Raw genomic sequence first — 24,660 nt, 5'->3', positions numbered from 1 at the left:
AGAAACACTGGAGCCCCAGCTGGTGTAGCTCAGTGGACTCAGTGCAGGCCTGCGAACCAAAGGGTCACCAGTTCGATACCCAGTCAGGGCAAGTGCCTGAGTTGCAGGCCAGGTTCCCAGTAGGGGGTGTGCCAGAAGCAACCATGCATTAATGTTTCTTTCCCTCTCTCCCTCACCCTCTCTCTAAAAATAAATAAAATCTTTAAAAAAATACACAAAATGTTTTTTTAAAAAAATTACAGCCAGTTTCACTATGGCTGTAAGCAAGAAAAGGAGTATTAAGTAAATGAAAAAGTTAGCCATTAAGTCAATGGAGACATTTTTCACTTTGACTTCCTATATTTATGAATTGTCTCACTGAGAAAGATTCTATCAAGAAAGACTTTTACAGAGAAAATCATTATGCACTTAACTTTGCTTAACTGAACCTACTAAAATACTAAAATGAACAAATACTTCTCAGTAAGTACAAGACTCATATGCAGTGATTCAAAGAAACAAGGTAAAAAGAAAATACACTTTAACTCCTTATCTTACAAACACAGTACAAAAGAAGCCAAGTAACCAATGCTAAAACTTTATATACAAGTTGTATACATTTTCTCTAAAGAACAGGATTTGGTCCCCTTAGTATACTAGAAATAAAGACAAAAAATGGAAAGTATTCTGAAAATAATACTTACAATATCAAAGAAGACTTGGCAAACATCAATAGTATTGAGCAATTCACAAACATGGTCCTGAAAATAAAAGTTTATTTTAATCTTTTACCTATATAAATAATGTGAAATTCAGAAATACACACAAATAATATATATTTGAAAACTTAGTTCTAGAAGAATTTTATTATCTACAAATGACAAAGCAATTTGCAAATCAACAAATGTTAAATTACCCTCTGAAATGTTAAATTTTATGTATTAAAATACATACCTTGAATTCCATAACATCTACAAATGTGAAGTAATATAATGCCAGATTTTTCAGAATCTCTGATTTTTCTTTCTGTAGCTGTGCAAGCTGTTGCTGTAAAAACAAAATGAGAATGCACTATTTACCAAGAACAAAAATATTTCATTTTACTACAAACTATTTTCTTCTATGATTGCTATGTGAAAACACACGCTTTTAGAACAATATTTCTAGATGATTAAGGCTTTTTTAAAAAACCAAAATACTTGAGACAGCAACTGCTAACAGTGATCAGCAACTGACAGTGTGAGGCTAAAAAACGAACCAAAGCAGATTAGTACCAAACTGCACTACTATTAAGGAAAATTGTAAAATGTTAGGAAAAATAATTATTAAATGAACTTTAAAAAAAATTAAAAACCACTCATGAGCATGGTCACATTACTAGAAGTGGAAGAAAAGAAGGTGAAAAACATTATAACTTACACTACAAAAAACAATGTTTTATAAATTTGTAACTTACCAAAAAGAACATCCAGGCAAAGCCACGTTACGCATGCAAAATAAAATGTAGATACAAACATAAAATACAGTAAAGGTTCCCTGACCAGATCCACACAACACAATAATACATTAAACAAAAGCAAAAACCACAATAACAAAAAAAGAAATGAGAAAGAAGCAAAACTAGAGTTAAGACACTGATAAACATATGAAAGAGGAAAATGTGAATACAAAAGACAAATATCAGTTCAATCAATTATATTATTAAATTTACAAGTCCTAAGTTTTCTTTTTAAAACAATCATTACCAGTAATATGATTTGTGAAAGAATCCAGTCATATTTAATGCCCTCTATCATAAGACTGCTGGAAGTCCAATAAAACATTTAGAACCTTGATATTGAGTGCAGTCTACAGAAGAATAACTTCCGTATCATGTAGGCACTTGTTAGAAAAGTGGAATCTCGGGCCCACCTCAAACCTACAGAATCAGAATCTGCCTTTTAACAAGATACTGAGGTGATCTGAATGCACATTAAAGGTCTGAGAATCACTAGTCTAGTTGAACAAGAAAAAATGAGAAAGTGGTTCAAACTTGCTATCAGAAAGCCTCACAGTTTTGAGGTCCTCTGACTATTCTTTGTATACTTACACAAGGGATTGGGGTAAGAAGTGCCTCTATATATAATTGCATTAAACTATTATATAAGCAAGAGTATTTAAAGCAGTGAACATAATATCAGAAGAGTAAAAAAAAAACAAACACAACTATAAAAAGGCTATTTAAAACAGAAGCACAGCAGTCTGGTAGATCCAACTATTGCAGGGTAAATTACCCTAAATACTGAAGTCCCCAAAGCAATTTCAAAAATTAGTTATGTCTAGAAAACATGGATAAATGAAGTATTTCATTTCACAAATGCCAAGTGAATGAAGGTATATACTTATAGTGATATGTAACTGTTTTTAGCTTTACCTATGAATAGCTGACTTTATTTTGCACAATATATATGTTTCAAAATAATTCTATGTTTTTGTGTACATTTCTAATTATTACCATCACAACATCAAAGCTACTTATTTTAAAATGATTCTATTCCATCTGATTATACTACCTTTAACCTTGTTCAACAACATCAAACATTTACGATTGATGTCTTATTCCCTTTTCTTCCTTTTCAGTATTTTAAATTTGAGTTTTGAAAATGTAACAGGTGAAAGTAGTCTCATAATAATAGGATAAGAGGCACAAGTATAATTTGGTCGCTGCGAGCTTCATTATTAATATTTCCTCCTTTCAATTTCTAATTTGGACAAAAATAACACGCTTGCCATCATATTTATTATGGGCCTTAATGATCTTTTAGACAAACATTCATTTCACATATTCAGAACTTAATGCCCATAGAACTTAAAAGAATCTTCCCCAAGTTTTATAACTACTTAATTACAGAGCCAGGATTAGAAATCTCTTCTTACTCCTAAAAAATATTCTACCATTCCACTTGCCTAGCACCTCCCTTGTTAATAAAGTCTCATTATGGTCTAAATTTCTCATTCAACTTTATTCCCCCCCAAACCATATGTAACTAGCCTCTACAGTGGCTAAATAATGTACTGAACTAACAGATGTCTGAATTCAAAATAACCAGACAAGTTTTCAAAGCCCTATACAATTTGGCCCTAATCTATCTTTCCAATCTAAATTTCCCCTACATGCATTCACACACAATACACAGTAGTCAAAACAATTCACTACATTATATACATATTTCATGTTTTCTTAATGTTTCCTCAAATGAGGTGTCCTAATTCTACCACTTATCTATTGTATATCCAAATCCCACTACTCCTAAACCACTTAGTTTAAACGTTAACTGCATTTTCAGGAAACAGCCCTGATTGAACCTCTTCCCTGTTCAATGTTATTTATACTGTATCTCCCTCTTCAAAATGTGTATCATTTCTAATAGTATCACCTTCTAATTTATATCACTGCTATGTCTAACATGTAAGACAGTGTACCAAATGATTTTTTAATCTACACAACCTCTATCACACAGCTCTCCACATAAAGAAGTACCCAATACAAACAATCAGATGAGTGATCAGGACAAATTTAGAAGACTTTCACATGTCAGTGTCAGATGACATGTTTTGGTAGGTAATGCTAGAAAGCCTACCTCCTTTTTATGTTACCACAGCTAAAAGACTTAACCTCTCAGAACCTAGTATCCTCATCATCAAAATGGGAACTGATGTGTACAGTTAGCAAACATAATGTACATGAGGACCTCTAACAGTGCCTGGCAACCAGAAGCTGTTCATTAAATAGTAGGTGAATAACAAATAAGGCTCATAGACCACTTCTTCAAAATAAGCAAAAATAAAGGTTTTTTAATTCATCCCAACACAACTAATATTTGCTGAACATGCATTCTTTGCCAGGTTATTATTCCAAAGATTCTGGAAGTATCTCACACAATCCTTCCAACATCTCTATAAGACAATTACAATTATGTTCCCTCTTTAATGAAAATAAATTTAATAAAGCTTGGCATGATGAAAGAATTTAACTATGACAACAAGCAGTGTCTTTAACTCTCTTGGGCCTCAACTGCAAAAAATAAATAAATAAATAAATAAATAAACTACATTTTAGTTCTTAAAATGGAGTAAAAACTATCAAAAAGTATTGAATTTTAGGTTCAGCATCCATAACAAGGTTTTATTAATTCATCATCTCATTGTCTTATAGTAAATAAAAATCAGGACCCTGGCTGGCGTGGCTCAGTGGATTGAGTACCAGACTGAGAGGCAAAGGGTCACCAGTTCGACTCCCAGTCAGGACACGTGCCTAGGTTGCAGGCCAGGTCTCCAGTGGGGGTCAGTGAGATGCAACCACACACTGATGTTTCTCTCCCTCTCTTTCTCTTCCCCTCTAAAAATAAACAAAATCTTTAAAAAAATAAAAATAAAAATCAGGAAATGGTGTAAGAACATAGATCAGTAGTAAATTGATATTATAGGACAGTACATCAGAAAAGCACAATTTCAAGAGGAGCTGATTCTATTCTCTTTAATACCATATCATGAATACATAGATGAAGTATATTAACTATATATATATATATATATATATATATATATATATACAATGCTTTAATTAAAATTTCTAACTATAGCCCTGGCTGGTGTGGCTCAGTGGACTGAGCAATGGCCTGAAAACCAAAAGATCACTGGTTCGATTTCCAGTCAGGGCACATGCCTGAGTTTCAGGCCAGGTGCCCAGCTGGCAATGTGTGAGAGGCAACCGATCGATGTATCTCTCACATATCAATGTTTCCTCCTCTTTTTCCCTTCCTTCCCATCTTTCTAAAAATAAATACAATTTTTTAAAATAAAATTTCTAACTATGGATCATCATTCTTCACATTCAAGTAAAATGTGTAAAAACTTAATCAGGATAAACATTAGCCATGAAGACTACAAAATAAGGTCATATCTTTGTATATAAAAATCTTGGTAATTAATCTTTGTTCAATTAAAAAACATAAAGTGATAAACAAAATATAAACACAGGCATGGACATGTGGAACAGATTGGCAGCTGTCAGAGAGGAGGGGTGAGAGGGGGACTCATTGAAAGAAGGTGAAGGGATTAGCCAAAGAACAGACATGTGTAACTCATAGATACGAAGATGGCCAAAGGGAAGGGGTTTGGGGAATGGGTCAAGGTAGGCAAAGAATGGAGGGAGGGGTAAATGAGGACATCTGTATTAGTGTCAACAATAAAAATAAAAGGGGGAAAAAACATTTTCCATACCAAAATAAGTATCTAGAAATAAGTACTAGCTTTCATTCTTTCAAAGCATTAGCAAATTACAATAAGAAATCAATGCCTACAAAAGCCAACTCACTGATTTTCAACAGGAAAAATATGTAGCTTTAGTTTTTTTATTCATACATTTACATTATCTTCTTTCATTATCAATACTGCTTATGCATAATAAATTATTTTCTTCATCTAAATTATGCTATTTCCTCCTTTTAATAAACAACTGAGTGCAGAGTTTGGTTTCAGGGAACACTCTGTTCTATTTCTTAGTATAATATTATAAACCAGACTTTTGTAAAAATAAGAGACCTTTTTTGAAGAGCTGTATGGCTACCACCATAGTCATCAACTCTCATCTGGACTATTACAGTATCCTCCTAATTAGTCTCTATACTTCTGCTCTTGCCTCTTCACTCTTCTCCACACAGCAGCAGGAGAGTAGCATTTTAAAGCAATATATTAACTCAAAAATTTATTCCAGTGATGGTTATGTAAGATGTTAAAACCGGGTGAAGAGAATATGGCAACTCTATACTATTTTTGCAAACCTTCTTGGTCTAATATTATTTCAGTGGTTCTTTAGGTTCAGCATCCATAACAAGGTTTTCTTAATTCATCATCTCATTGTCTTATAAGTAAATGAAAATCAGGGTCCTGATTTTTATTTACTGTAAGACAGAAAAATTCCAATGGTTTCCCATCACACTCAGAATAAAACACAAAGTCCTTACCAGAATAAAATCTTAAGAGGACTCCTGCCTATCTCTAAGACCTAGTCTCCTCTAAGACCCAGCCTCACTCAGTATTGGTCTGCAGTGTTCATCAAATTCACCAAGCTTGCACCCACCCCAGAGCCTTTGCACTTGTATTCTTTCTCATGTCTGGGATGCTATTCTCTCCTGCTGCACATAGCTCACTCCCTCACTTCACTTCTCTTCAGTAAAGTCACTGTTGAACACTCTAATCTAAAATAATCTCCACACCCTCACCAGTCTAACACTTTGACCTGCCTTCTATTTCTTCCCACCACTTCTCTCCAAATGAAAATAACTATTCCTTTTAGCCGTTTGTCTAACAACCCAACTTGAATTTAAATTCCATGGGAGCAAGATTTGTACTACTTCCAGCTATATCTCCAGTATCTAGAATATTGGTACACAGCAATGCACAAGAAAGGGGAAGGGGAAGGGAAGGGAGGAAATCAAGCCTCAAGTTTCTCAACATAAAACTCATAGAGGCAATTATCAAATTGCGCTGATTATAAACGAACTCAACTAAGATATCAAATCATGTCTCAAATGAATTTATGCATCCTAACACAAAGTAGTGATTTAATCCCTTGAACAAATCCCAAAAACTGGACAAAATATTTCATTATGACCTTCCAATAGAGAAAAGCATGAAAGAAAGAAATGAGGAACTACAAAGGATGACGTATTTATATCAAATATAAGCAAATTTCCAAGGATTGCCTGAAAATCCAAATTAACACAAAGATTAGTCATTTTTAAAAAGGTTTCACAGGACATTGTAGAACTTTTCTTTCATCACATACAAATGACTCTACTGGCAGTATTTTAGAAATGCATTTTTCTGAGCAAAGGATAATACATTTTAGGAAAAGTTATCCTAACACTTACCTAGAAAATAAGTATTACTTTAAGATTTGTTACTTCATAGATACAGAGAATAGACTAACAGCTGTCAGAGGGGAAGGGGTTGGGTGCTGGGTGGGAAGGGTTACAGGATTAAGCAAAGAAAGACTCCTGGACACAAACAAAAAGTAAGGTGATTACCAGAGGGGTGGGGATGGGGAGAGAGAGAAGAGGATAAAGGGGGAGTAAATGGTGATGGAAGGAGACTTGACTTTGGGTGGTGAACAAACAACACAATATGTATTGTGTACATATGATGTATCACAGAATTGCCTATCTCAAGCCTATATAAATTTATAAATCAATTTTATTTATTTTATATAATTTTCATATAATTTTATTAATCAATGTCACCACAATAAATTCAATGTAAAAATAAATAAAAAGATCTGTTGCTGAATTTAATCTGCATAACTAATTTTCAAGGTACATTTTTCATTGTGGTAAAATATACATTAACAAATGTCTACCATTTTAACCATTTTTAAGTGTGCTTAACTCACACTTAAAAATGCATTTGAATTGTTGTGCAAGCATCACCCTCATCTATATCCAGAACTTTTTTCATCTTCCCAATCAAGGTATATTTTTATCCTCATTTTCCAGATACAGAAACAGACCAAAAGAGGGCATGATGCCAATCAGGGGAAACCAGATTTCAAAATTAAAAACATCTCTTCAATACACTTCAACATTCAAGTTGCCATACACTGATACAAAAGAATTAGGAACGAGCAAAGCTAAAGCTCTTCTGTTTTCAGGAAATACTTGTATTTAATCCTAACTTCATCAGTTTCACAAATTGAAGCTTTTAAGAACTTCTCTAATTCAACCTCTTCATTTTATACATCCAAGTGCTCTTTTTCAAGTTTATATTGCTGATCACCTGTTTAATAAAGGAAAGCAGAGAACAGAAGAGTTTTATATTTTAAAAAACAGGCAAAAAAAATAGAGACTATATCCTTGTCCTTTTTTGATAGGACTTTATTGGTCCTCCTATCAAAAACTGAGTATATTCCTACCCTTACAATCTCAGCTGGCATGTGACCTGCTTTAAGCAGCAGAAAGAGACAACTTCAGAAAGCAGCAGAAAAGAGACAACTTCAGAGGCCTTAAGGCTTCAGCTTTTGCTCTTGGTGGAACACTTCTCTAAAGTGCCATGAGCGAAGAAGCATGAGATAGCAAATGACAAGAAAAGAGGCTCAGCATCCTGCTAACCCAGTCTGGCCCATCCCCAGCCAACCCACCAACTAAATGCAGCTGTTACCTAAGGCTAGTAAGACCAGCAGAGGACTGTCCAGTTAACCCACAGAATGACAATGAATAAGTTGTTTTAAGCCCCCTGAGTTTTGGGGTAGTCTATTACACAGCACTAGGTAACTGAAATAAAGATTAATCTAAAATTCAGTGATACAAATTAAAACAACTTCTATTTCACCACCTGAGCTCATTAACTTACATTAGGAAAAATTTGGAAGTTTAATATTTCCGGTCACAAGATGGTCAAATCAGCACAAAGTAATGAAACTAATTTTACCATTAGTACTAGAAAATCACTAATTATATGTCCTAGTATGGTGTGGTTGGTGAGGTGTAACACCTTTGTATAAAAGACATTACATTGTGTTAATGATAATACAACTAACCTAATATACTGGCACCATTTTCATATAAATGAAAATATAAATGATACTAGTACTTTTACACTAGATTTTAATAATTAAAAAAAAAATCTAGCCCTGGCCAGGTTGCTCAGTTAGTTTGGAGCAGCACCACATACACAGGAAAGTGGCAGGTTTGATTCCCTGTCGAGGCACATGCCAGAGTTGGTGGTTCAATCCCCCGAAGCAGTTCACATAGGAGGCAACTGATCCATGTTTCCCTCTCTCCCTCTCTCCCTCCCTCCCTCCCTCTCTCTCTCTCTCTCTCCCCCTCTCTCCCCCTCCCCCCTCTCCCCCCTCTCCCCCCCCCTCTCTCCCTCTCTCCCCCCCCCTCTCTCTCCCTCTCCCTCTCTCTCTCTCTCTCTCTCCCCCCCCACCCCAAATCAATAAACATATCCTCAGGTGAGGAATTTTTTTAAAGAATTTTTCTAATATGTGATTACCTTGCTTTCATAACCTGAGTACACAGAAATAATCAGGCTTTTCTTACTGATTAGATGTCATCACTGTAATCAATAATTACACTGTTATTTATGTCAAGATAAACTCGAGTGTTATTGACATTTTAAGACATTGTAAGAGAAGCTGGGGGTAAAACTGTGAATAAAACTCTGACCTGCCCCTAAAGAAGCATATAGTCTAGTGACCATTGCATAAGCAGATATACAGGTAACTCACTTTTTTTAAAATAAATGTCCAGTTTTAGAAGCTGATAACACCACAACTAACTTCTATGTGCAAAGTTCAAAGATGATGAAAAACTACAACGATTTATTCCCACATGCCTGCTAAGACAAAGACCTTCACCAACTGGTAATTACATGAAAGAAGTTTAAAAAGCACACCCACACAGTAGTATGAGAAAGATAATAACAAAGATCAGAGCTTCTAAGGGTAGTGAGGACAGTGAGCAACACAGGAAGTTAAAGGAGGACCTAGAACTGAGAAGGCACCCAGGGATTATTTTTGTTACATGATTACATGTTGACAGAATGGTGGCTCATGTTAAGCCTCCCCGTTGTCAGGTCTTTAAACAGAATAAAGTTTATGCTTAAGGTGTCTTGGCTCCCTACTGGCCTTTTTGAACATATATGACTCTTGGGAAATTTGAAGACAAGGTAAAGTGGCATCAATGGGAGAATAATTTCCACTTACTACCTTTATACCTTCTTAATACCCTACTCTCATCAATTCTTTGAACTCTGAGGACTTCCTTCCTATCCATTCATCCTACCATCTTTTTACTGTCACTCACCCTCTCATCTCTTACTTCCATTTTTACTCATTTTAAGATTAAATGGCCCATTATTCTATCACTCCCTTTGTCCCTCTCTCCATCCTAATTGTCTGACAAAATCCACAACAGGAGAAAGTATACGCCTATGCTGAGTCAAAATCAACCTGAATTCATGATCATTAACAATAAATGAAGAGTAACATCCCTCCATTTTCATTGTCTATACACTTTCTCACTCCTCAATGACTATCCCACTCCTCTTTCTTAAAACACTCAGTAATTCCTCTTCAACTTGATTCTCAGCTTAATGCTGGTCTAAACTCTAGACATCTACAAATGTTCCTTAACTTATGATGGGGTTACATCAGGATGAACCAACCCATTCTAAGTTGGAAATATCTGAAGTTAAAAGTGCCTTTAGCCCTAACTGGTATAGCTCACTTGGTTGGGCGTGGTCCCACAAACCAAAAGGTTGCCAGTTCAATTCCCAATTAGGGCTCATTCCTGGGTTGCCATCCAGGTACCTAGTTGGGACTGTACAAGAGGCAACCAATTGATGTTTCTCTCTCACATGGATGTTTCTCTCCCTCTCTTTCTTCCTCCCTTTCCCTCTAAGAATAAAAAAATAAAATCTTTTTTAAAAAAGTGCCTTTATATATCTAAGCTACTGCACATCATAGCTTAGCCTAGACTCCCCTTAACCATGCTCAAAACACATTAGCTTACAGTTGGGCAATTTTCCTTTCAAAAGTAATTAACTTCCTCCTCTTCTCACCAGAAAAAGGAGACACAAATGGGTGTTTTGCACAAATGATCAGATGTAAAAACACAAAATACTCTGTCCAAAAAACACTGGCAACGCAATACACCATACAGTACTGGCTCTTTAGCCCTGGGAGCTGCAGCTCGCTGCCAGTGTCCAGCATCACAAAAGAGTTTCTTATCACATATCACTAGCCCAGGAAAAGATCAATATTCAAAATTAGAAGTACAATTTCTAATGAATGCATATTGCTTTCATACCACTCACTGTAAAGGAGAAAAATCATCAGTTAAATCATCGTAAGGATCATCTGTATACAACTGACTATTCAACGCCTCCACTCAGATTTCTAGTATACCTCATATCTAGTATTGAGCTATTGTACCCTCAAACCCAAACCTGTTCTTGCTTTCTTACCCCTGTAAATCTTTGTATTTGTTCAAGCCAAAGATCTTGGAATTTTATTTCTCCAAATAACCTCATTCCCTCTTACCTTCAAACATCTGCCCTAATGCCTCCTCCTCAGTAAGGCCTTCCCTGGGCATCTTAATAAATTAGCATCTCCCCACTATTATACTTGTTCATTTACCCTATTTTTTCCCCTTAAAACTCACCCCTAACTATATTCCAATTCTTTTTTATGGTCTATCTGTCCAGCAGAAGGTAAGCTCTATAAGATTAATGACTTGATCTGTTTATTCACTGCTGGATCCCCATTCCCAGAATAGGACTTGTCTCATAAAAGGCACTGAGTAAATGTTTTAAATAAAAAACTGAATGATAAGTAGAGGGCACTATAGAAACATACATGCAGCAATTAACCTAATGTGAAAGGGTTAGAAAAGGCTTCTCTGAAATAGTGGTATCTAAGGAAACACCTGAAAGGCAAATACAAGTTAGCCTAGAGAAAGAATATGGGAAGGAAAGACTGTTCCGGATACTAAAAACAGCATAAAGGCCCCAAGGCAAGAGAAAGCAGCTATGGCTATTTGTGCCGAGAAAGTATGTAATACTCTCCCAAAATAAAATATTCCTTAAAAAAAGGAATTAGAAATATATATTTCCCCATCCTCTATGTATGTTCTATCCTATACTAGACAATGAGAACTCACATAGTGTATTATCCTATATCTATGTATTATTGTCCTCAAAAAATTGATGTATTTAAAACATTTTTAGCCAAAATGAGTACTAAGAAATTTTTTTTTAAAAACAGTGTTTTTCAGATCTATTATTTACTCCATTGCAGTTTTTTTTTTCCTGTCTTTTATTTTGGATCTTGGCAAATAATTTTTGATCTTCATCAAAATAAAAAGCTTCTGCATGGCTAAATAAAGCATTAGCAAAATGAAAAAGGGACCAATCATATGGGAAAATGTATTTGCAAATGATACCTCGGACAAGGGTTTGATCTCCAAAATATATAAAGAACTCATATGACTCAACACCAGAAAGACAAACAATCCAATCAGGAAATGGGCAAAGGACATGAACAGACACTTCTTCAAGGACACACAGAGGGCCCAGAGACATATGAAAGGATGCTTGGCATCACTAACCATCAGAGAGATGCAAATTAAAACCACAACGAGACATCACTTCACACCAGTCAGAAGAGCCACCATAAAGAAATCAACAAATGCTGGAGAGGTTGTGGAGAAAAGGGAACCCTAGTGCACTGTTGGTGGAAATGGAGACTGGTGCAGCCACTGTGGAAAACAGTATGGAATTTCCTCATTAAACTGAAAATGGAACTGCCTTCTGACCCAGCAATTCCACTGCTGAGATTATACTTTAAGAATCCTGAAAGACCAATTCAAAAGAACCTATGCACCCCAATGTTCATAGCAGCACAATTTACAATAGCCAAATGCTGGAAGCAACCTAAGTGCCCGTCAGTAAATTAGTGGATCAAGAAACTGTGGTACACTTACACAGTGAAATACTACACAGAAGAAAGAAAGAAGAAGCTCCTACCCTTCACAACAGCATGGATGGATCTGGAGAACACTATGTTAAGTGAAATAAGTCAGGCAGTGAAAGACAAATACCATATGATATGCGGTTCACCTATAAGTGGGAATCTAATCAACAAAACAAACAAGCAAAATATAACCAAAGACATGGAAATAAAGAACAAACTGACAGTAACCACAGGGGAGAGGGGAAGGATAAAGGGGGGAATAGGGGAAGGGTCATCAAGGAACATGTATAAAAGACACATGGACAAAGCCAAAGAGGGGTAGGATCAAAAGTGGGAGGTGGGGATGGGTGGGGCAAGGGGGAGTGGTGGGGAAAAAATGGAGACAACTGAACTTGAACAATAAAAAAAATGCAAAAAAACCCAAAACAACTTTTGATCTAACTAAAGGTAAAACCGAATCTCCTGTGAAAAATAAGATACCATGCTAAAAGGGTACCAAGTTAAAGTGCTAAAAGCCCCTTCAAAGAAATATATAAATATATATATAAATAAATATATATATTTATATATGTCTTTTATGATCACATTTATGAACAGGAATTATATATTTATGATCACACACATATACAAATATAAGATCATATACATAGGATCTTATAATATTCATATATATATATATATAAATATAAAAGATCAACATCTGAATGTATTGGTAACATCTCTTGCTATTGTAAAAGGCATTACAATCACCATTTCAACCAAAGGGATTAGTTACAACTGTTTGTTTGAAATATAGCTAAAAAACTATCACTAGAGGCAAGATGTAAGCAGCAAATTTGAAGAAAAAAAAAGGAAAGATGACTGCAAATGCCAGGAATGCATCTCCCTTGGGGGCTATGCTGTAAAACCCCAGTATAATGCTCACTGGCAGACTCTGCATGAAAACAGAAAACATCGGTAAGCTGAAATGGTTATGATTATAATTTAGTTTAGTTAAAAATACAGTCAAACTTAGCATAATATTCTCCAGTTCCAAAAGACACACACCATATGATCTCATTTATAAGAAGAATCTAATGAACAAAATAAACTAATGAGCAAAATAGAATCAGAGACAATGGAAACATGGAACAGACGGACAGCAGCCAAAGGGGAGGTGGGAGGGGGATAATGGTGGAAAGGGAAGAGACTAGTCAAAGAACATGTATGAATGACCCACGGAAGACAGGGTGGGGACTGACTGTGGGAGTGGGAGATGGGCTGGGTGGAAGAAGGCAAAGGGGGAAAAATAGGGACAACTGTAACAGAATAACAATAAAAAAAAAATGAATACAGTTAAACTTCAGTTCTTGAAAGTCTTGGTTCTCAACCAAATTCCTCATGGAGAAAATGTCTCACCTGTCTAACAAACTTCGGGTTTTGATTCTTGACCCAACAACATTTCATACTGAAAACCCATAATGAACAGTCGATCACATGTTTCTCAGGCAATAAGGAGATTCAATTTTCAAACAAATTGCCTCTCGAACAGTTTTCCGGAACAAAGTAAGTTCAAGAACTGAGGTTCCACTATACATAGAAGATTCACAAAATTATCTGATTTTAAAACAGATGTGTTGCGATCATATGAACCAAAGAATGATGAAAGCTGAAACATACATTTATACATAAATTCTATACACAATTTCAGCAGATTCCCAAACTTCATGATGTCCCAGAGTGAAAGCTATCCATCAGGCTTACCCAAACTGTCCCGAGGAGAATTGGAAGACATGGTAATAGGATAGTGGGTGCCAGGAAAAAAAAAATTTATACAAAGATAGTATAATTATTAAGCTGGATAAATTTAAGAATTCTATAAAGGCACATAACTGTACAGTAAGTCCTTACTTACCGTGGTCAATAGGTTCTGTGATTTTAAGCAAACTGATGTATAACAAAACCAATTTACCACAGGTTAATTAACATAAACAAGAGTTAAGTTCTTAAGGCATTTATTTCATCAACATTGTAACAAAATGACACTGAAGGAAATGACATTATTTGAGGACCTGTTGTGATTCCAGAAAATTATGTTGTACCTATGAAACAAATTTAACCACAAAGTAATTTTAGAAGAATTCATTTCTCTTTAATATATTATAGTATACATTTATTTATAAATATATAAATATATTTTTTGCACTTACAAGAAAGTCCAAAGTGTGACAATGAAGTAATAACAATAAACACTCACATCTTTATTTTTATTATTAGAAACAATAAAAGTTTATTTTTAGAATCAGCATATAATTCAATCTCAGAACATTTATGATGACAAAACCAAAAGAAATCATTAACGATCTTGACAACATAAGAGTATAAAATTACCAGGAGTGAGGGTATAAAAATAAAGAACTTTATTTCTTAAAAGTTTTAAAATGAAATAATCAATGATCCAAAAATATTAACAACAACAAAAAAAACCAACATCAGGAAAAGGGGAAAGGGTAAGTAATGGGAGGAAATGTAATGAGCTAAATCCTCATTTCCTGTAGCAAAGGATAGATACTGTCTAAAGTTGGTAAATGAATATATATTCATTATAATAAGTATAGTCCTTATAGTTCTGGAGGTAACCTCCAGAAATACTAAAAAACCAAAGATCTCTCTAAGGAATATGACTAGGGTGGGAAAGAGTGGTTAGGAGATACACTCACTTTGCATTCTAAATTATTTGATTCACTACCATGTATTCATGTTATTCTGGTGAAAATTAAAAAGAAAGGGAAATTTAAACAATTTCAGGTAGGTCATTAATGCTGATGCAATTCCCTGCCAGCACTTGACCTATTTCAAATACTTTTTAAATGTATCAAAGAAGGCTCACTTATATCTTCTAATGACGGGTTCATTCCTTTATTTATTGTTTATTCAAGCTTGAATTACAGACTATTTCATGTAGAAGAGTAATTAACTGAATGATGATGATAACTTTTTAAAGGAATACTGACACATTAGTTCTCATTGTATAAAAATTCTTTGAATTTTGGCAAGTTTAATAGAGCAAGACCAAATACTTCTTTAAGTTTCCATTGGAGAAGGGTGTGTGTGTATATGTATACAAGGGTGGGCAAACGTAAGTTAACAGTTGTGAGTCCATGAAACAATTTGATCTTGTATTTATTAATTACTATTTATTTTCCATATGAACTGTAAACCCACTTTTGCCCACTGTGTTGTGTGTGTGTAAAGATATATATATATATATATGTATGTATACACACAAAACTCCCTGTCACATAATTTTACAAGATGAATCCTTTCAAAACAGAAGTATTATTTGCTGGCCTACAATATTCTAGACAACAAGGAATCAAAGATGAATGCATAATCTAGGAAAACAGATGTGAGTGACCACAGAGAAAGTAAATTTTGTTGCATTCTATTTCCCCTAATGGAGGCTGGAGGAAGGGAGAAGAGGAACAGCAGCAAAGGGTAGATTAGGAGGCATGAAAAACAGTTTAGGCCCTGGCTGGCATAGCTCAGTGGATTGAGTGCTGGCCTTCAACTCAAAGGGTCACTGGTTTGATTCCCAGTTGGGGCACATGCCTGGGTTGCAGGCCAGGTCCCCAGTGGGGGAGGGGGGGGGGGCTCACAAAAGGCAACCACACACTGATGTTTCTCTCCCTCTAATTCTCCCTCCCTTTCCCTCTCTCTAAAAATAAATAAATAAAATCTTAAAAAAAAAAAAAAAAAAAACAGTTTAGGATGCCATAGCATTTGTCCCGGAGACACAGACCTGAAGGGGATAAATTCAAGAGATATGATATTAAAACTGGCAAGCCCTAAATGACTACCCTGATGTTTTATAAAAGTCATATGGCTTTCTGATGGCTCAAAGCAGAGAACCCCCCTCCAAAAAAACAGAAAGAAACAAACAGAAACCCTAAAATAATGGGGGATAATCATGTGTTCAATATTGGACACAAAATTTGCTACTAGGATGTGGAACTATCCAAAGTGTAGCTGGAATTTAGATCTAGAACACAGAAGACAGACAATAATATATTACTTAATTGAAATCATGGAAGTGAATGTTTTCATACAAATATACTGGCGGAGAAGGGAGAAGGTCATATAGAAATCACAGTTAAAGGGCAGCTAGAAGAAAAGCCAGTAGATGAAAAAGTCAGAGAGGTAATATGAATAACACTTTCCAGTTTTTCAAAAACAACTTGTCACACAAATTTGCTAAGTGCTTTAGGAGATATTAAATTGCTTTTTGAGATTAGTATTAGCACCATTTTAGAGATAGGGGCAAAGAGGCCTTGAGGTGTTAAATGATTTGCTGAAAATCATTCAGCTCACAAGTGAAAAGACCAGGCCTCAATTTTTGGATTACTGACTCCAAAGTCCATCATACTCTTAACCAGCATGTGACCACCATACGGCAGCCATGACAAGATAAAGAATGCCCTGTTAGAGACGAACTTGGCAGGTTAGTTTCCTCATCCTTTCCTTCTAACTCCTAACTAAACCACAGTGCATGTATCAAGGGCCTATCTACAACCATCTCCAACACCACCAACCCACCCCAAATATGCATTAAGTTTTTAAGAAGCAAGGACTCATTCTGTTTTTAGGTTACTTTTAGTAAAACATTAATGAGAAATATTTGTGTAGCTCTACTACAGAGTACAGTTATTTTTTAACTGATAACATAATAAAATGATTAAAAAGTGGTAAGTTTGAGTCATAAGTCTAAGGCAACGTTTGAATAAATGACAGCTAGCTAAGTTAAGGCATATCAAGTTGGTTCATTCACTTACCAAGCATTTCTTAGGTGCCTCTTACATGCCAAGCACTAGCGATAAAATGCAGTGTTTAAAAACAGACTCTAACACTATGTCCCTGAACCAACTTTACTGCCAATTGTAATAGTTTTAGAGTTGCTTTATTTTTTTCTTTTCTTGAGTGACCTTGTGGGTTACTTAAATAAATAAAAATATAATTTACTATAGTACCTTATAATACTATGCTCCTTGAGAGAGGAGATAACACCTATTAACACAAAATATCCCTGTAAGTTTGAAAACTTAATTTTCAAATTGTTTCAATAATGGCCTGTATCTCAGCCAGAATCCTTAAATTACTCTTGTAGCATCACTCTCACTAACAATGTCTTCATCCTTAGGGAGCTCGGACCTGATTCAACAAATACAGGGCAGTAATTTATATCATTTTCCCCTTACTTTGGGTCCAAAAATTTACACTAAAATATACAATAAGCAATATCCATAATGATGTTTGTGCCAGATATTTTTATTGTTTCAAAAACTACTAGCTAGTCTTCCCAGAAAGATGGTAGATTAGATAAACATGGCTCACCTTGCAAAACCACATCAAACTTACAACTAAAATAAAGAACCACCATCACTCAGAACTGTCAGAAATCAAGCTGAATGGAAGTCTGACAACAACAAAATTAAAGAAATCATATCCATCCAGATTGGTAGGAGAGTCAGAGACACAAAACAGGCTATTGCCATATCTGTGTGTGGTAGATAAAAATTCAGGAGGGATATCTTAGGAGCAAGGAGTCCTAGCCCCAAAAGAGGCCCCCCAGCCCAGGGTTGCTGGGCCAGGAAATTAAGTCCTCATAACTTCTGGCTACAAAAACCAACAAGGATTGAGTTGGTGGAAGAAACTTCTGGAGTTCCAAGCAGTTCCCTTTAAAGAATCCACACAGACTTACTCTGACTCACTTCCATCTGAGCTCCAGCACCAGGGTAGCAGTTTGAAAGGCACCGGTGGCATACTGGGAAAACTGAAGTGTCTGGTATTAAGATGTGAGCTGGGGGACAGCTTTCTCCCAGACAGAAAAGGCGGAAAAGGTCATTGTCTCTTTGCTGAGCCCTCCCCACACAGAGCCACAGAGCAGGCGGGTGCCATATCTGAGACACCATCAATATGGCTAACACTGCCCCACCCTGGATATCCCCTGAGACTCCTTCCCACCCAACTGCCATGCTCGCCCAAACTGCTAACTATGACATTACCATATGTACGGCTGGTCATAGCTCATGTCTCACAATTTCCTAAATCCTATCAAATAAGCCACAGTAGCCTCAGTAAGTCTCCAGCCCCTGTACCTCATGCTAAGTAGCCCCAGGCCCAGCACTAGCAGCAGCCAGCCTGGATTCATAGCTTGGCTTCTCCTGGGAGTCTCCAAGCCCAGGACAAGTAGCAGCCACTTCAGACTGCTTTATAGCTCAGGCAGGGTGGCCCAGGGCAAAGCTCAGGCAGGGTGGCCCAGGGTGGCCCAGGTGGGGGCTGACCTTGGCCTGTACCACCTGGGAAATCCCAGAGCCTGCACACCCAGTGGGCAGCTACAGACTACACTGGAGCACTGCCACCCTGCCCCTGATAGCTAATCCTCCACAGAGGGTGGAACTTGGTGGTCCGTGGTCACAGCTAGACCTTATAGCTGACTGGCCTGGGTAAATATCTCCCATTGACCTGCCAACAGCAATCAAAGCTCAACGACAAGAGGAGGGTGTAATCAGCACACACAAAGGGCATTCCTTGGGGTATCCAGTTTGGGTAATACGGGAGGCTGTGCCACTGGACCCTATAGGACACCTACTACATTAGGCCACACTATGAAGAAAGTAAGTCATAGCAGCTTAGCTTTACCTGGGATCTCTAAGCCTAATACAGAGAAACAAACACAGAGAGGCTGCTAAGATGAGGAGATGAAGAAACATGGCCCAAATGAAAGAACAGATCAAAACTCCAGAAAGAGCACTAAACAAAATGGAGATAAGCAATCTATTAGATGCAGAGTTCAAAACACTGGTTATAAGGATTCTCAAAGAACTTAGTGAGGATTTCAACAGCATAAACAAGACCCAGTCAAAAACAAAGAATACACTAACTGAAATAAAGAACAATTTACAGGAAAACAACACTGGAGTGGATGAATAGAGAATCCATCAATGATTTGGAACATATGGAAGCAAAGAACAACCAATCAGAACACAAAGAAGAAAAAAGAATCCAAAAAATGAGGATAGTGTAAGCAGCCTCTGAGACAACTTCAAGCATTCCAACATTCACATTATAGGAGTGCCAGAAAAAGAGAAAATAAAAGAATGGAAATCTATTTGAAAAAATAATGAAAGAAAACTTCCCTAATCTGGTGAAGGAAATAGACATGCAAGTCCAGGAAACACACAGAGTCCCAAACAAGATGGATGCAAAGAGGCCCACTCCAAGACATATAATGAAAATGCCCAAAGTTAAAGATAAAGAGAGGATCTTAAAAGCAGCAAGAGAAAGCAGTCGGTTACCTACAGGGGAATGAATACCCTAAGACTGTCAATTGATTTCCCAAAAGAAACTTTGCAGGCTGGAAGAGACTGGCAAGAAATAACCAAAGTCATGAAAAGCAGGGATCTACAGCCAAGATTGTTCTACCCAGCGAAGCTATCATTTAGAATCAAAGGGCAGACACAGAGCTTCCCAGACAAGAAAAACACTAAAGGAGTTTATCATCACCAAACCATTGTTATATGAAATGTTAAAGGGACTTATTTAAGAAAAAGAATATCAAAACTATGAACCATAAAATGGCAATAAATACATATCTATCAGCAACTGAAACTAAAAAACAAACTAAGTAACCAAGAAGAAGAGAGACAGAATCATGGATATGGAGAGCATTTTGATGGTTGCAGATGGGAGGGGGAAGGGGGAAATGGATATAGAGGTAAGGGGATTAAGAAATACAAATATGTAATTACAGAATAGTCATGGGGATGTAAAGTACAGTATAGAAAATGGAGTAGCCAAACAACTTATACTTATGACCCAGGAACATAACAATGGGGTGGGGATTACCTGAGGGAGTGAAGGGTGCTGGTAGAAGGGGACAAAGGAGTAAAAATTAGGCCAATAGCATAATCAATGAAATATTTTTTAATTAAAATAAACTTTTAGATGTAGAGGTAGCTTTACATCTAGAGGCAGCTTTCTACATCTAAAGCTACATCTAAAGGTAGCTTTTAGATGTAGAAAGAGGGGGAAATTAAGGTTAAAATTTTTAAGAAAAAACGTTTCATAAAATAGTTTTAACATACACCTGAACAGTAGCTTAAAATGTCTTTTAAAATTTCTTGGGCAAAACTGTTTTTTCTTGTTAATAAAATACAGAGTTCCTTAGCCCAGACTTCTCCTGAATCCGGAATTGGGAGGCACAAAAGTTTATATCTGGTCCCAAAGTGGCCTGAGCAAGACAGTAAAAGTGACTCTACACAGAGTCCAACATCATCACTGTTGAGGCCACGTTAGGGAGCCATCCTGCTATCTGTCCGCAGTGCCCTCCTTAGTTGTACACCAGATATCCATGTGCTCACACCTTCTAATGGGACTGAAAAGTATGAGAGCAGGAGCATTTACCAAATAAACAATCAAGAATTAACAACTTTGGCTGCAAAATACAAGTAGTCTTTCTGTAAGGATCTATTTTTTATAAACTTCAGGAAAAATTTTTACTGGATTTTTCACTGAAACCCTCTTTCTCTTTTCATGAAGAATGCCCTTTTTGAAATTGGGGACAAGTGGTGCTGGCATGACATGAATCAAAACAGAAGTAGGGCTAAACCAGTAATTTTCCCTGACCCCTGAGATAAAGTAAGCATACTCTGTGGCATATATTTATATAGTACTCAAAACCAGGAATAAGAAGGAAAAAACCTACTATGATATCAATACCATTTCCTCAGTGCACTTAGTAGGCAGAAATCTGCAAGTTGCTATCAATCTCTGATGCTACCGTTATCACCAGTTCTTAAACCTCAATTAACTACACCTATGAGATTAAAAATAATAATAATAATAAAACTGAGCCCCTCATTTCTTATTTCCTAACCCAAGCTGGCTAGGAACTTCTCACAAGAATTCTCTCAGACCCAGATCAAAACAGAGATCACAAAACCTCACAAATACCCATGACACAGTACTTAAGCAGACAAAAGATAACAGAATAGCATTTATTACACAGAATAGCTATAAGGGCCCTATGACAAAACTCCAAACAAAATCTCCAAACAAAATCACCAGAGTAAATTCTATAGTCATAACATTCAACATTCTAAAACTGATCTTATAGGTAACACAAGAATCACCAAATGACCCAGCAATCCCACTCCTAGGTATATATACAATGGGACAATAGTGGGTTTATAGTTGTTTGTATGGAAAATAATAACACAGTAAACTGTTGTTTTGCATACTTACAACTGTAAATCTACTTTTGCCAACCCTGTATATCCACGGGAAAGGAAAACATGTTCACACAACTTTTACACAAATGTTCATAGCAGTATTATACGTAATAGTCAAAAAAGCAGAAACAACTTGAATTATCAATCAACTGATGAATGGATAAATAAAATGTGGTATAGCCATACAATGTAATATTTTTGGCAATAAAAATAAATGAAGTATAGATACATGCTACAACTTGGATTACCTTTGAAAACCTTACACTAAGTGGAATAAGCCAATCAAAAAAACACATCATATGATTCTATTTGTATGAAAGCTCCAGAACAGGCATTCAGACAGAAAGTAGATCAGTGTTTGCCTAGGGCTAGGGGTTGGCAGGAATGACTGCTAATGGGTCCAAGGTTTTGGCGGGGGGGAGGGTGATGAAAATATTCTAAAATTGATTGTGGTATTAGATGCACAGTTCTATGGATGTAGGAAAAAACACTGAACTGTACACTTTAAATGGATGAACTGTATGATATGAATATCTCACTAAAAGCTGTTATTGAAAAAATCAATTGTATGCCACAAGTTGAGAAGGGAAGTAAAACTATTGGGAAAAAACAGCATTATTATTAACAGTTAGTCTAGCAAATCAAGAACAGCAAACATTCCTTATTTACTTTTTAATTAAAGTTTTACTATCATTAATGTGATTATATATTTAATCAGACTGTGCCAATTTTCTAAGAAAACATATCATACTCCTGAACTATGTTTACTTTAATGGAAATTTACATATATTTCTTAAAAGATTCTCTGAAGAGCTCACAGAAATTTTATAAGCCATGAGAAAGAGGTATACTACTTGAAATCAGGAAAACTCTGAAAGTGACTATATTTCAATACACTAAAAACAACTTCATCTGAGAAAAGTAATATGGGATAACAAAGATCTTAACACCATCACCTTATTAGGTCATTAAATTTCAAAAATGGCTTTCTTAATTATAAAGATACTAAAGGAACAAATATATTTTAAAACTAAACTTAATTACTAATAAATATAAACTCTATAAAGACTAACATCAAAACAAAGTTATGTTTATGACTATATGAAAAAACTCCCCAACTAGTCATATAAATATTTGGAATATATACATATCTATTACCTTACTCTCTGTTGCAAGTTGAAAGGGAAGAAGTGTATAAGAAGTTAAGATCTTATGTTGTGCACAATAAAATGGCATTGTAGCTCAGTTATCTGTTCCAGTTTCAGAGATGCGAACATTATCTCTAAAAACCCTTAATAAACATACATAATTTGTACATCAAAATATAAAGAATTAGATAAATAAGAGCTACTTTAAGAATTCTACTGACCATTACTTTCCCTTGATAGCTAAAATCAAGTAATACAAAAATTTAGATGACTTACATTGTTGTTGCGGGTTTCTACAGCAGGGAACTTTCTGACTATGAACTTCACAGCAGATTCCAGATTTTTGTCAATAAGGTAGGATGGTTTTGCCTTGGGGTCTCCACATGCCTATAAAACAACAGTGATAAAAAAGTGAAATGCATCCCTCTAAAACCAAGAAACAATAGCAAATCTGTAATCAGAATTTAGAGATATTTATTGCTTTTGGTGAGCAGGTGATAAAATGAATAGGCAAAGTGCAGGGGTTGTCACAGCTGAAATATGCAATGGGAGACAGTACAGAGATGTTCTTCTACTGAAAAAAATGCATGGAAAGTTTTAAAGCAGTTAGCGCAGAACAGCAGTGAAGGAAAAAGCTCAAACCTAAAAAAAAAAAAAGAAAAGAAAAGAAAAGCAAAAGGAGAAAGAAAAAAATTCTTGGTTTGAGGTAGTACTGTATTCATCTGAAGCTAATAAAATATTACAAAGCTTATATTCAGTAAAATACTGAAAATGTTTCTTTCTAAGTGTTATACAATAAAAGCTTGTTTAAATGTCTTTTCCAAAATGTTTTCCTTGTTCACTATCAACATTTTAATACAAGACCCCTAGTTAAAAAGAACTAGAAGCTGCTAAAATTGTTTTTACAGTACTAAAGTGTATTGCCTGTTCCTCTAAACATCTGAGTTCCAGCAGTGTTTTCCATCATACCAGCAGCACTTCAAACAATAAATCTACATCTGTTCTATATGTATATACGTATATATATCTCCTAAGCACAGAACAAATGGAAATGTTTACATTTTAACCACATCAGCAGTACAGCATTCTCTACAGTAAACTGTAAAGTATTACATAAATGTAAGGTATTACTATTAGAAAGAACTTTTTATCTGAACTATTAACAATACAGAATAAATCTTCAATATTCTTCACTGTTTCATTATGTGACATTTAATTAACTGCTTGCTAATGAGACATTATTTCTTAGGGAATCACTAAAATTATAACATTGCTATTTAACTTCTTTTTATTGCATTTTAAAAAGGACATGTCCTTTGAAAGTTTTTACTACTCTACTATATATGAGAAAATATAGCACTACAATTTAATGTTTTTTCATTGTTTACTATAGCTATGTTGTGGATTGCAGAAAGAGAAGTTATGAAACATGAAACTGATCTGAAAGCGGGCAAGCGGGCAGAGGGAAGGTGAAAAGCTTTGCAAACCTTCCAAACTTGTCCTTGCTGGGGAAGCATTGTAATAAAAAGAGAGAAAATTACGTATAAACAATGGTCAAGTTGTAACATACGTTTCAGTAGAGAACTTATGCACTGCAGACTATGAATACCAAAACAAGATTAGAAATTTATGGTGCTACGATTTTAAAGGTTTTCTAATTAGCAAGTTGTAGTATACAATAGAGTCACAGAGTTTATACTACTCATATATATTTAAATACTGTGTAAGGGTACAACCATGTCAGTTTCTT

The 24,660-nt window shown here is 35.6% G+C and overlaps 1 protein-coding gene across 6 annotated transcripts in view; it reads right to left on the bottom strand.

The window, feature by feature from the left end:
* Positions 1–24,660, bottom strand: part of NCKAP1 (NCK associated protein 1) — a 99,320-nt gene that overhangs the window by 60,756 nt on the left and 13,904 nt on the right. For 2 of the 6 annotated variants that reach the window (XM_028510854.1, XM_036023215.1), the window contains exons 2-4: positions 23,187–23,297; positions 934–1,026; positions 684–740 (exon numbers count right to left, since the gene is read on the bottom strand). In XM_028510854.1, the coding sequence (XP_028366655.1) occupies positions 684–740; positions 934–1,026; positions 23,187–23,297 (261 nt within the window). Of the gene's footprint in view, positions 1–683; positions 741–933; positions 1,027–1,435; positions 1,463–23,186; positions 23,298–24,397; positions 24,416–24,660 lie in introns of those variants that run through there. The other 4 variants (XM_028510853.2, XM_036023213.1, XM_036023214.1 and 1 more) reach the window with 4 other exon arrangements.

This window comes from Phyllostomus discolor, chromosome 4 (assembly GCF_004126475.2).
Source record: "Phyllostomus discolor isolate MPI-MPIP mPhyDis1 chromosome 4, mPhyDis1.pri.v3, whole genome shotgun sequence".
Classification (NCBI taxonomy): domain Eukaryota; kingdom Metazoa; phylum Chordata; class Mammalia; order Chiroptera; family Phyllostomidae; genus Phyllostomus; species Phyllostomus discolor.
The sequence above is the reverse complement of the archived record's forward strand: the minus strand, read 5'-3'. Positions and strand labels throughout refer to the sequence as shown.